Source organism: Centropristis striata, chromosome 9, assembly GCF_030273125.1.
Source record: "Centropristis striata isolate RG_2023a ecotype Rhode Island chromosome 9, C.striata_1.0, whole genome shotgun sequence".
Lineage (NCBI taxonomy): Eukaryota > Metazoa > Chordata > Actinopteri > Perciformes > Serranidae > Centropristis > Centropristis striata.
Window position 1 is genome coordinate 24,940,945 of NC_081525.1, and position 14,581 is coordinate 24,955,525.

The following is a 14,581-nucleotide window of genomic DNA, read 5'->3' on the forward strand; positions in this document are numbered from 1 at the left end:
TGCGTATCGGCAGCTGAGGCTTAAAGAGACAACAGCAACATCATAGCAACTTGAGGGCAGGAAGAGCAACGAAATGAGAACGATACCCACAAACGAAGAACCATGACTTCGACTGCGTTTCGATAGCTGAACTTTAAAGGTAACACGCTTCCCTTTGGCGACAGAAATCTGTCGGTAGCTGTTGTGTTTTAGAGACACCGTCCCGCCGGACATTAGCCATGTTAGCTGCCGCTCCTGCTAATGTTTGGTGAGCTAGCTGGCTAACTGGCTCTAGAGAGCTGAGCGGTGAGAGATCCTCCCGGGCTGTAAGAGATCCGGGCTGCTGTTGGTTGGTGTGCAGTCGGTTGTTGAGGATTAAGGAGTTGCCCGGCAGTGGTCAGGGGGTACCGGCTGGAGTCTCAACTCAATAACGACCCTCTCAGGTGAAACAACGACCCTTTTATCATAACACTGCTCCACTTGGCGACATTAACTAGTTACAACGTCGCTTGGGACGTTTTTTTTTATCGCTCAGTTAATAAGCATTTACTAACTAACCAGGTTAATGTAGCAATCGATGAATATTTTATGCTCTGTCCTGCTTCGACTTGTTCAGCCTGCATTATTTCTTTAAAGGTTGGTCATCTTGTGTCCTTATGGTAGAGTGTTGTTAACAGATTAGCTGTTTTTTTTTCATCAGGCCAAGAAGAACCAAGGGTGTTTCTGGTCGGTGCTAGCTCGGTTAGCTCAATACTGCTGTGTGACATTTGGATTTAGCTGCGACTGGAAGATAAACGTCTACTCCTATAATGGTATACCGCCGATTATTTTTATACAGCACAAGTAAAATGTTCAACAGAAACAAACTGGCCGCGATTGAACGATATCAAGCTAACTAACGTCAAGATAGCCTGAGAGTAATGTGGCCTTGTCCGCCGAGCCAGCTAATGTAATGGTAACCCCTCTGAATACCCTTATCGGTTTGCAAAATATGTTTTTGTCATCTCATTACAAGAAACATACATTGGACAATCAAAGAGAGAGCGCAGGTAGCTTCAAACACCCGAAACTAAGCGTTAAATGACAGCTGCCAGCCACTAGATATTCGGTAGCCAGTTTGCTATTAGCTAGCATTCATATAAACTCTAAAAGGCAGATATGTTGAATCATAGTGAAGGACATTTTGTCAATCTGCTCTGGTATTTACTGTGTATTATCCTTTTGAGGCTCTCAGTTGGTAGTTGTATTCATGTTTTTAACATTTGAAATCGTCCTGTGTCGTGTTATTACAAGCTAACTACATCTACTACAATGTTAATTGTAGCAAGCTGGCGTTTGGACCAGAGGTTTCGTGTTGGCGAGGTTATCATTCACAGTTTTTTTGCGTTTGTGTATTTTAAGTGGCACCTCATAAACTGTGGATATATGCCTGCTCAGCCAGTATGTTTTAAACACACTTGGTAAGTTTAATCAAACAGCTGGCATGAAAACAATACACAACTTCCTGAAATGAGACAGTCTAGACATGTAGGCCAGGATTGCAAAAAAAGTTACCAGTCACTAAGTTATTTAGATCTTTGTTATTTTCCAGCGACATTTCTATCTTTGCAAACATTACTTGACTTGTGTTTTGAAAGCATGGGCTTGTGTTGTTTTTGGGTCACCTTGACAAATTATTTGCTTGTCATAGCATACTTATTTCAGTAGGTGTTGTGATAATGACTTTGCTTTTACCAAACTCTGTTGCCTTTAAAAATCTTGTGACCAGGTAGGCTAGTCTCTTCTCGTTTTTTATAGTAAGTATCACCATGCGCCTCTCTACAAGGAAGACACGACAGTGTAATGATTGACAGCACCCACACCCAGCTTATCAATGTGTTCCTTTTCTCAGGCTTGCTTACTGCAGTAGTAATAGAGAACTAACCTACTCAACATTTTCAGTGGATTTTAATGGGTTGTGCTATTGTTTTTTTCACTCACATATGCACCTCAAAATGTTTCAGACTTCCAATAGCTATTGTAATTTTAATAGGTCTAGCCTCCTCAAGAAATTGCCATCTTTCCAGTTGTTTGGAATAACGTAGACATAACTTAAATGAACAAATATTTTACATAAAACAAAGCTCACTCATCATCAGAATACTTATTTCTGACATGCTGTATTTTAGCCTTCTGCTGGCTATAGTAGTTCTTCAGATACAGCTGAGCTAGCTGTAGGACAGACCTTGTCCAAATACCTCAAATAATATGCTTCCCAATGATGTAAATGTTATAATGAGATGAGGCATTACAGCTGTCATTGATCCGTGTAAGTGCCTTTCCATAGGAAAGAGTAGCTGTCTATTGCTAGTGCCTGCATTACCTGCTCTCTTCAGCATCACCAACATCTTAGATCATCGACATAGGGGTGTTTGGAAAGCTGTTCTGTACAGAGATGTTTGCATGTGATTGTTAATGAAAAACTGCACAGAGATGGTCAAATTACACTGCCAAAGCAAACTGAAATTCTGGTTATGATTGATGTTGTCTGTGCTGGGCAATGCTTCTATTTATCCATACATTTTACTGTATGGTTAGTCCCTTATCTTGTCACATTTTAACTTTAACTTTTTAGTCCTGATATCTTGATATGTGTTTGTACACATCGCCGCCAAGTGTGCTGATAATTTTTCACTCTTCTTTTTTTGTATTCTGAGGATCTACGCGTTTGCAAAAGCTGTTGCGGATTGAGCCTGAAATTTAGATCAACATGGTTTCAACAACATTAGATATATTAGTCTCTTTTATATAAAAAAATACAATTTTGTGAACTACAAAATCTCTGTAGGCACTCTGTTTTGAGCTTGCAGAAAACAGGTTTAATTGTAAAAGAGTTCTTTTTTTTTTTCCTCATGCCTGAGGTCCACTGTGGAATATTTCCGCTCATATTGATTGCTTTATTGAATTTGCCTTTTGCTGGTCTGGAGCGAGATCTCATTTCAGCTGTAGTAAGGAACAGCCACAGTAGACATAATTTGATCTTCAAGTAAAAGGTTAAAGTTTTATTCTGAAAATGTTAATCTCTTCATGGCTTCGAAGTGTTATGAGAACAGATAATGACTGATTAAGTTTTCCAATAATTTGGCTCATATTGATTGCTTCACAGGTTGTGGTTTTATTGTTTTGACAGTGCATTTCTTTATATTTGTAGAGTGGGATAACTTCTCCTGAGGGTTTCTCATCTGCAGATAGTAAACACTTGTTTTTCTTCATTTAAAAAAATAGTCTTTAATTGTATAAAAAAGTAATAACTTTATTTGTGACAGATGATCTATATTGTTGTTGGTGATACAGAAACCAGACTGATTTTCTATATGTTTTTTTATTTTTATTTTTTTCAGATATCCAGCTGACATCAAACCCATCGGTTACCTGTCTTTTCACGTGGCTGTTTTCTGTGACTCTGGGTTGCCTCGTCTGCTGTGGCCCTGCAACATGGAGAGTGTCAACTGTGTCACTGAAGGCTGACCAGAAGGAATGAGGCACTCCAGGAGATGTTCCCAAGTGGCCTTGTGGATGCAGTAGCTGGGTTTCGGAGTGCTTTTTTATGACTAGTATTGTATGTGCATCTGTGGGCACATCCTAGCACAACCTGCCTATTCTTCAGGCAGGGACATGCTACTCTGAGACTGGAGCTGGAGAAACACACAAGAAAGGAGCCCCTCTGGTAAACAAGGAACACGAAGAAAAAAAGGGAAGCACTCAGCAGAAGAGCTGTCTGATAGATACGCGGGGCACTTGATCGCATTTAAGTGTCTTCTTAAAACATTGCACATTTTAGCAGCAACACCTTTCCTCTGTCCTGTGAGATTTTGTCTCCCTCCCCCTCCCTAAAGCATCCTCTGTCGTTGTCATTGGAGTTTCTATGGTTTGCATGGCTGGAGAATAACCGTGGAGAGGCCAGGGTATCACAAGCTTATGGATTTTGATAAGAGAGGGGGCAAGGGAGAGACAGAGGAAGGGAAAAAGATGTCTAAGACAGCAGGCAGCAGGACTGGACATGGGGGCCGGAGTTCGGGGACCAATTCTGGAGTTCTTATGGTTGGCCCAAATTTCCGTGTGGGTAAAAAAATCGGCTGTGGGAACTTTGGAGAGCTGCGGTTGGGAAAAAATCTCTATACTAACGAATATGTGGCCATCAAATTGGTAAGTACATCCTCAGGTTTGGTGAAGTAACATGAACTCCCAAATGTGAACTCACAATTCCACGTATGCACCACACATGGGTACATCAGTCCACATCCTGAAATTAGTTTTTATAGCAGTTAAAAAGATCTTTAACTTTTTATTTTACAGGGTTTGTGCAAAGTCTTGGAAGTTTGAAAAAGGCTTAATCATTATGTGAGGAATATACTTGAATTTGAATATACTCCTTGAAAAATGCTTAGTTTTCTACGTAATCTGGTGTTTTCATCTACACAATCACTCATGTAAACTGGGGCATCACAATGATTTATTACTTTAATTTAATTACAAAAAAATATGTAATTGCAAGTATTTTGACTGATATTTCAGTTGTGATGTCATTCACATGGAGGGAATAATCGTTTTATTTTCATTTGAAACTATATAAATAAAATCCTGCATGATCTTTTGCGAGGATCTGTAGCAAACAAAAGTATTTTTTTTCTTATGTCTTTAAAATTTAATTTTTTGGCCGAGACACCTCTGCAGTACACCCTCCAAGGACTTGGATGTTGCTCTAGGTGTTATTGTAATTTCGATAAAATTTCGATTAATTGTGCAGCCCTAATCTAAAGCAAAAATATTTCATTATTTGAAATTAAATATTCCTGTCCTTCTTGACATTTTTGGTTTTAGTACCTTGAAAAGTGCTTGGATTTTGCTTTGAAAATACTGTACAAACCCCCTGTTTTACTGTGCAGCAGACTTTCCTGGTGTGGTTGACTCTTTGACCCAAGAGAGTCAGACACAGGAAGTAAATAGGAACAGTCCCCTACCCCCTCCTCCTACAGCTTGGCCCCATGTACTGTTTATGAGTCAGCCATTCTCTGCTTGTGTTTATCAAAGAGGTGAGGTGAAGAAGAGTAGGCTGTAAAACCATATCTTGACTGGTGTTTTTTATTTTCACAGAATAGGCTCCTATTTTCCTTTTTACAGCATTTTGAAAAAATGGCAAACTTAAAGTAAACTTTGTTATTTTCAGCTATTATATTTTTTATTTCCCAGGGTACATACAAATTTGGAAAATGTTTAATTTTAACTATTATGTATCAAGTATATGCCTGAATTGGACATACTCCTTGAATATGCTTAATTTTTAACAAGCACAACCCCATACTAATAAGAACAGCTAAAAAAAACACAAATTAGTTAAAGTTAAAGTTAAATCTCTAAACTTTGTTTGTTCGCTATTACTTTTATAGTAACACTTTAGATGTGATCACAAAGGCCATGGGGGCCTGGCCATTTTTGGTCCAGGCACCTTGAAAGTGCTTAAATGTGCTTGAACTTTACTCTTAAAAAAGCTGTATGAACGCTGATTTCTTCAAACTGGTTATAAAAAAGTGTGGTGAGGTTTACATGTTTCTCATCTGAACTGAAAGTCATCCCATCTTACAGTTGGTAAAATGTAAACAATGTTCCTTATCAAAGCTAAAATTTTAAACTTTCCAGCTACCTACCCTACATTTTCCACTTTCAGTGCAGTTAATGTCAATTCTTTTGGAAGCTCTCCCTCTAATAAGCTGACTGCAGGCCCTATGAGCAATCAATAATTTACTCTGTCTTTTTGTTTTGTCTCAGCATGAACCCTTTCTTTCAGCCACTAGTTTAGCAGCGTCTGTGAGAAACCACATGAAATGTCAAGGCCTGTTTGTTTTCTGATTGTTAGATTCTAGGCCAGCCAGTGACTGCGCAACCATTTCCTTCGCACATCAACTTTCTTTTTGACACCTTTTTTTTTGCTATAAATGTGTTGCCACATGTAGCTATTTGATCATTGGCAGATATTTATTCTCCCTGGCAGTGGCCCTAATGTAAGCAAGGCCTAACTCAAACTTAAGTAGTCATACTGGAGCTGATGGGTGGGCTTGGCGTCATCTCCACCACATCGTATCTCCCAGCGAGGTCATTATCTTTGAATGGGCATCCACAGAAGGCTTTGCTAACCACATAGAAGGCAGAGGTTAGCAAACAGCTGTAATTGCAGTTCTCCTCTCCTCTGAAATCTCTAGTTGTGCTTTGCTGCCTCTCCCCCCTTGCCTGTGAACCCTCCCATCTGTTAGGTATTTTTATCCCCATGGTGTCCAGCTATATCTGGATCTGGCATTAGGGCCATAACACTGCTCCATGGATCTCGTGGACCACTGGACCCAGCCTTTATCTGAATATATAATAGTGAGAGGAGGAAGTGTGCTAATGGTGTCAACAAGCGAGACGAGGCCCAGCTAATAGTATGGCCTGATTGTGAGGACTCTGAGATATTTAGGATTTTATTTTGAGGACTAATTTCAGCTGGTGATTCATGTTTTCTTGTTAATTTTATTTTCGGCGCCACAATGCTGACGCTAATTGCTTCCTTTGATGTTCATTATAGATATCTCATTTAGCCTTATATATTCAGTAGAAACGACACAAATTGGACTTGTTGAGATTTATAAGTTTCGTCTCAAGCATTGGTGTTGTCACGTCTGACATGGAGAAGGCTTCTCCCTTGTCGATTCTCGGGCTAACCCAGACTCTGGCACAGTTGTCTGTCCACATGTTTCTGTCTGTCCCTGATCTCACAGCTCCCTGGGGTAACCCATTGAATGTCACTGCCTGTGCAGTAGGGCCTGTGTTTTGTCAGAGGCTGTCACTGAACTCTTCCTTATGGACAAACACCCATAACAGTCCTGTTATCTATGAGCACCTGCTAACACATGCTTGACATGAGTAGTTTCTCCTCTGCTGTCTGTCAGTCAATTTAGTGGTAACTGCTCACTTATAGATAGCATCTTAAGTAATCGTTGGCAAAGTATAGGATGAGGAAAATGGTATAAGTTAATGATGCTTATTTATTTATAGTAGTATGTTATTTTAATTTTAATTGCATAGGCATATTACCTGTATAACTCTGATCATCTGTGAAATTAACTTGTTTGTTAGAGCTGAAGCTTATCATCATTTTTAATGTCTTATTAATTAGTCAATTATCTTCTCAATTAATTGATTCATTATTTGGTCTATAAATGTAAAAAAAATAGTCAAAAATGCCAATTACAGTTTCCCCCAATCCAGGATAATGTTTTCATGTTGCAGATGCAGGTGTATGCTTACTTTTGAGAAGCTTGGCCCAAATAATATATAGCCTTTTTGCATAGTTCATGATTTAAAAGATTAATAGGTTATTATAATGGTTAGCAGTTAATTTTCTGTTGATCAACTAATTGATTGAACCACTAATCCTCAAGATAAGATAAGATACGCCTTTATTGATCTCCTGAGGGGAAGTTAAGGTGTGGCAGCAGCACAAAGACATAAATAACTACAGACAGATAGAGATGTATAAATAAAATAACAAATAAAGTATATACAACTGGTATAAGAGTAGAGTTAAAATTATACAACAACAAACTAATACAAGAGCAGTTAAAGACAAAAAAATTAGGCAAATGTAATTAATTAATGATAATGTACCATGATTAATTAATGATATCTATTTAGTGTTTTCTACATTATTGTATCAAATCGAACTTTAAAATGGTACATGGTGTAGAAAGACAGTTTAAAATATAAACAAATATTAAAGTATGATATAGCACAGTTGTACAGGATGCAGGCTAAGATGTAGCATAAGGGACAATGCATTAGTAATAATATAATTATATGATTTAATAAAAATAAGAAATACAGTTTTATGTTTTATTTTAATATAGTTAAGTACAGAATATTTTTTTCAAAAATATCAAGGTATAAATACAAATCAATATTGAAACTTTGGAACGGTTTCAATACTCACTTTCCACAGTATTGATTTAAGTATCAGCTGTGCTTTTGTTTACAGTTTACTGTACTGACTGTTCTCCTTTTAATATTCCCTTTGTCATTAAAATGAAGTAGATTTCTTTACTGATCAACTTTTGCTCTCAGTGACCCTCTAAGGTGTCAATTATTACTTATTGCTTGACTGCTCCAGTGAAGTGTAGTTGATCTACCAGAAAACCAATAAGGAACCATTGTTTAGATAGCAAAGTGTGATTTCTTATCTGGCTGGTTCAAACTAGCTTAATCTCTCTCCTTTGTTGCAACGTAAGAAATTGCAGATGCCAGCCTCTGCAGGACGGCACATAGTGATTACTCAGTGTTGAGCTGGGGCCTTTATGTGCTGAGTATCCTGTGTACCAACTTGCAGAGTCGGGCATGTGGGTGGTGCCTGCCTGCACCTGGGACAAAGGTGAATGCCAGTGTCACCCTGCTCCACCACGTGATAGCACAGATAGAGATGTATGGCAGGCCAGTGCACAAGATCCTCTGTCAGTGGATTTGCAACTGCTGTGAATGCTGCTGCAAAAAGCAAGAGAGAAGGGGGAAACTGCAGAGTGCTGAAAGGTCGTCTTTGTTTCTAGGCCTTGTCGACACACAGTGGTTCAGTCTTTGGTTCAGCTGGATGCTTTCTCACACTGACAAACGCCTGTGTGACGGAGGCAGCAGCATTTAATGTCGCTTTCTGTCGAGGCTTAACTGTAGAAACCAGCACTCATTTAAAGGTTAAAGGGATACCACCATCACCAATACATTCCCCTGGCATGGTGACATAACTGTCCACTGATAAAATGACCATCTAATCCTCTTTTTTTTTTTCTTCCATGAAATGTTTTTCAACATCATTGTTATACTATTTTTATTTGAATGTTTTTGCTATCTTGGTGTAGTGCCTTCTCACCCTCTGCCATTATCTTCAGGGTACTTTCTTATCAAGGTCATCAACCCACTCTTAACCCCATCATTGTGTCCCTACCCTAAGCCCGTAGCCTTAAGTACAGGATATATGCACACACCCATCTGATTCATTCTTTGGGCTCAGAAATCCAATGGAATCGTTTTTCACTGACATTTCCACTGTTCCACTTTGCAAACTTTACTGCTTGTTTCATTAAAGCCCCTTTTCATGTAGTTGTTCATCCATTGACAGCTGGGAGGTACCTGAGAGACGTGCGGCTTGTAAAGCTAGTATTATCAGTAATAAGTAATAAATCAGTTGGAGGCCTCTTTGTACAAACACAATGACATGTGGCTGTAATATCTGCCCAACATGGGAGCAGTGTAAGAATTGAATGTTGGAACTTATTGTACAGCACAGCGTGCCTCCCATAGCTCAGGGAGAGGGGGCTGATATTGGATTGACCATATAGGGAGACAAACGGTAAACACAGAGACCTACTGTGCATTGTGTGCCAGCATGTACACACAGAGCAGTGTTTTACTCTATGTATGTTGGCAGTGCTTGTTCAAAGTACAGATGGATTTCAGACTGGAAAATGAAATTGCCCTTTGCCACCAAAAATACAGTGGTAGTCCATCCTTCTTATTTTTAGCCTGTGAACTCAAAGGCTCCGGCTGAAAAGACAAGTATCCCTGGCGGACATTATCAGGTGAAGCTAATTAGTGTTAATTCCTTGACTTGGCTAATCACAAACATCCACTTCACTCTTTTCTAACTGGTAAGAAGCGTGACCAAAAATGTTCACCTCGATAAAGAAGGTGAACCATGTTTTTTCAGGAAGACATGACACTGTATTAAAAGAAACAAACAAAAGACAGAGAGGGGTGTTGTTATCTAGGGAAAAAATCTCACTAATTAGCTAGCTAGGTTTGTAGTGAAAGTAATTGTGAAAGACAACTGGTGGATAATTAAATCTGCACAAATATTTCTGGATTAGCATCAGACCAATTGACAATATGTAACATGAGATCTCGCATACAAATTTCACTTGGCTTCACAGTTCCCCTCAGATCCACAGTTCAATTTAGCATTTTCAGCTCATCGTTTTGATTTTCTAGATTGCAAATTTTCTGTTTAACTCAGGTAAGAACCAAAACAGAGCTATAAGGAGAATGAATATTGCGCATCCAGGTTGCCAGATATCCAGCTTCAAACTAATACTGATATTGCTGTGTAGGGCTGGGCAATATGACCTCAGCTATTAAAACTGGAATATTTTTTCTAATGAAAGAGTGCACATCTTTGTGACTTTAAAGAAATTGAGGAAACACACAGATTATGTATTTTGTAGTTATTTATTGCATATTTGGAACAAAAATCAAAGCTTTGTTTGAAATGAAAATTCATTTCATTCATCACATTTTAGTTTTTTAAAGTAGAAATCAACTTCTCTAAAACAGTAGAAAGTAAATAACTTGCATTTATGCAGTTTTTCTGCAGTGTTTACATTTGACTTCTCTTTGTTCGGTGCCGTCTTCATATGACTACACAAGACTCGGCCTCGAAAATAATCAAAATCATGGAATGTCTGTTTTGACTGTGTTTCGATAAAATGCCCAGCCCTATTGCTGTGTGTCTGCTGGATGTCATGTGTTTGCCAACATGTTAGCCATAACGACAGTTTGAGGCAATGATGTCAAACATGTTGTTTTAATGTTGTTATGGAATTCTGCTCCGAAATGACCAAGAAAAGGTTAATGATGCTTTTAGAATTTCATAAAATGCTCTGTTTTGCTTCTAAACAACACCTATAGGTATGCAGTTGTAGTGTATGTATGGAGAATGGTGGAAAGTCTCTGTCAGGCTTTTTGTCTTCTCTGGCTGAGTCACTGATGCAGAGGCAGAAGGTGGTTCATGTGAGTGAAGCCACTCGGCGGTACTGGTCAGTCGTGATACACTAAAGGAAATCTGAGGTGTTGTACTGGACTCTTCTGTCTGCCTCCCACTGAAGCATGACAAGCTCTTGTTGCAGTCTAGCTCAGCAGCTTACACCATCTCGCCATGAGGCAGTTGTCAAAGAACTGTGAAGGCACAAAAGCTCTATCAGCATGTTTGACTGGAATTAAAGTGACATTTTGACGATTTAAGTTCTTCCCTGCGCTGCTCGGCCTCTCCAGAGAGCATGCTGGGAAGACTAAATGAATAAATCCTTGGATGTCAACAGCATGTAAAAGCCTACCTTCAGTCAACTAGCTAATCCTCTAATGAATCAGTAGCCTGCAGCAACACAGTGCGTTCACACAGACACATTGTAGCTTTAAGGATGATTTAGTATCAGTCATAAAACCTGCTCAGGAGAGTCTCAATGTTGCTAAAAATGCAAAAGTGCAAATTGTGACTGCACAAAAAAAAGGTTTGATCATGGCATAGGGTGTGTGCCTGCAGACCAGTGAGTGCTTTGTAATTGTACCTTCCAAGTGTACATCCTGGTTCATGGCAAAGCACACCATGATCTCAATTTGTGTTTTTTGAAGGCGTTACACTGACACGGCATTCTTATTCTCTAAATGATATGTAATGTTCAAGACGAGAGCAACACTTTACCAGTTTATCACACTTTCTTTATTGTGATTATGGTGACTTCCGTGAATTTACACGGCACTGTTCTGTCTTAGCTTTCTGTAAAGCATCATAATTGAAGTTGTAAACTAGAGCCAAAATAACCAAACCAGAATCAGATGATGGTAATTTAAAAATACTTGAAGCCAAATTGACCTCAGGTCTATTTTTAAGTTTGCTTTGCAAGACAAAAAGGCAAAGTTTGAGGTTTGAATGAAAGTAGCTTCATACCACGTGAGAAATTAAAATATTTTTGCTCCATGGCCTGCTTTTGACAGGATAAGTAGTGCAGAGAATGATGAATAGGACAGGGATGCTTTCTTTTGTTGAGTTGAGTCAGCAGTTTAGTAAATTTGAACTCAAACAGGCTTTTATCACAGCAGACATTTACATGTCACATGAGAAAAAACACAGGTGTAATTAATAATATTAATTAGGGTTGCTATCCTCTTTACCTCTTCCACAGCCTTACTATTTTGCACGATGTCTCTCTGAAATGGCTTACTGACACATAAAGGGAACAAAGCAGATGTTAATGGAAGTAATTACACCTTTTCTTCTCCTGCTACGGCATGTCAAAAGTTTTGCTGTGAGAAAGACTCATTATTATACTTAAATATTATTTTTTAAGTTTTTGCTTCCACATCAGATGAACAGTAAGAACCATGCCCTTATTACACAGTACCCAGATTTAAGGTTGGAACATGTTTTGTACTAATTAAAATTTGGTTGAAAATGCAGTTAAATTACTCTTAAGTCTATGATCAGGAGACACTTGATATTTCTCTGATGATCTCTCCAACCTATACTCAAGCTGTCCTTGTTCTTGCTTCAGTGTTTCACATGAATTACTACGACTGTACTGGCCCACCAAAGTTTAATAATGAACCTAAAATACCCTTTCACTTCTCATAATAACGTTAAAGATCTCTGTCATTGTGTTTTGCACTGTTGCTTTAGCACAGCATCTCTGACTCCCAGAGAGGAGAGAACATTATTGTTCTGGAGCACGCTCTGAAGTCTGGCATCAATGTACAGCCAGCATACGGTTACAGTAATGTCTTGCATTAAGTTCACCTTGTACTACCACCAGCAAGTATGTTTGTCTGTTTCTCTCTGCTGTTGTTTTTTCCATACAAAACCAGGATAATTGAAATGAACTTTAACCAACCATATTCAGGTCTGGCAGAGGTCGACTGAAAAAAGTGCTTACATTAGCTAATGTCAGCGATCATAGCTAATGTCAGCGATCATAGCTAACGTTAGGCTCTATGTGACAAAAGCAAAAAAAATACTTTCTTTCTGGGAAGTCCAGGTAAACTCGTTAAAGCCTTACCAGAAAACATTCAGTTAAGCGAGAGGTTTACCATATAAAGTTGTTTATTGTACATGGTGTGATGAATACTGTTAAAGTACAGTTACATCAAAGGACATACTGACAATTCTGTCATATGTTAAATAAAAAAAAAATGTTATGACTACATGTCTTCAGTAGATTAAAACAATGCCAGGAATCGTATGCTAGCTATGTGTTAATGCCAGAGGCATTCTGAATTTCATGACAGTGTTTTAGTTTCCCATGACAGATTTTATTTCCCATGCCACAACCTAATGTCACAGCCCTCGCCCCGTGGCTTTGTGGGTGTGACTTTATCTGCCATGTCATCGTCATGATTCACATCTGTGAAACCAATGTGTTTATTATTAAATTATTTATCAACACAAAGTTCCTCATAGATTTCGACCCTTAATTTTGCTCCTAAAGTGCACCAGTTTTTACTTTTTGAAATGGACAAACATTTCCTTCAAGAGAGCATGCACCCAGACCCCCTAGAAGGTCAGAAGTCCACCCACTGCAGGCTCACAAAATTATGTGGCTTTTTTCACAGACTTTTTGCCTTCAGTCTAATCTTTAGTGAAAACTGATACTGAGTTGGTCTTGTAACCAACGTAACCATAACCAGATCATTCCACTTTTGGGCCATAAAATAAATTCCCTTGGTGCTTTAGCTATTTATTTAGGATCATCGCTGTACTGCGTTGTCTGAGAATCTGAGAAAACTATGCTTATTAAAAAGGCCTAAGTTATCCATTGCATTTTTTTGAACGTCAACACCCAAAGAGATCCCAACAAAAATAACTCTCTATCCTACTATTTAGTTACTGTACTGTGTCATTACTCCTAGCTATGTCAGGACCCAATGGAAAACATTTATGTTGGGTACAGGCTCTAAGTTAAACAAATGAGGAAAACACAATACAATACATTGTACTTATGCCACGCCTCGCTCCTCTGTTAAATGACAAAGGACACTTGCCTCTTGGGTTCACATGAGTGGAACTTCCCCTGACTGTGTTGATCACTGGCAACATTGTGTGCTGTGTTTGCCTTCCCCCTGACTTTAAAATGTGCTGCTAAAGCAGATAAGTTAAATTGACAGAGAAATCTCTAACTTTGAGTCAGTACCTATTTTCATTCCAAATGTCAGTTAACATCAAAATACACAAATGCAGATGTATCAAAATGCAGATCATTTTGAGAAATTCATGGTTACTCTCTTAGATCTCTGGAAATAATCATTCTTATTTGGAACACAAAGTGAACCTAGGTCAAAGACCACAGTTATCCCCCTACTCCAGTAAAAATCCAGAACTGGTACTCCAGAACATACAATTGATGTCTAATTCTGGCTGATTTCAAGCAGAGCCCGATTATCGCTCTGGGTTTTGGGAGGCAGCTGATGGCTCCATCTGGGTGTGTTAAATCTGAGCTGAAACAGGAGAAGTGCTGGACACCGGCCAGCTGTTGCTCTCCGACACCACTCGCTCCTTAACACCACCTCCCAACCATAGACACCTCTGATCATAAAGACTGCATGAACAGAGAAACACACTCACCACCCACACTTCAATCGTCTCCATTTGTTTTAGCCTTACAGTTAGCCGTTAGCATCATATGAATGCAGCTGAGTAGAGATGCGCTATGTTGACATTTGAGTTGCTCGGTCTAAGATGAGGGGAGTCACATTGCCAGTTGCATATTGTGAAATGGTTTAC

General features: G+C 38.9%; 1 protein-coding gene across 5 annotated transcripts in view; it reads left to right on the plus strand.

Moving 5' to 3' along the window:
• Positions 1 to 14,581, plus strand: part of csnk1g2b (casein kinase 1, gamma 2b) — a 49,034-nt gene continuing 34,453 nt past the window's right edge. For 2 of the 5 annotated variants that reach the window (XM_059340653.1, XM_059340655.1), the window contains exons 1-2: positions 189 to 422; positions 3,360 to 4,164. In XM_059340653.1, coding sequence (XP_059196636.1) covers positions 3,937 to 4,164 — 228 coding nt within the window. In that variant the 5' untranslated portion in view covers positions 189 to 422; positions 3,360 to 3,936. Of the gene's footprint in view, positions 140 to 188; positions 423 to 3,359; positions 4,165 to 14,581 lie in introns of those variants that run through there. The other 3 variants (XM_059340654.1, XM_059340658.1, XM_059340657.1) reach the window with 3 other exon arrangements.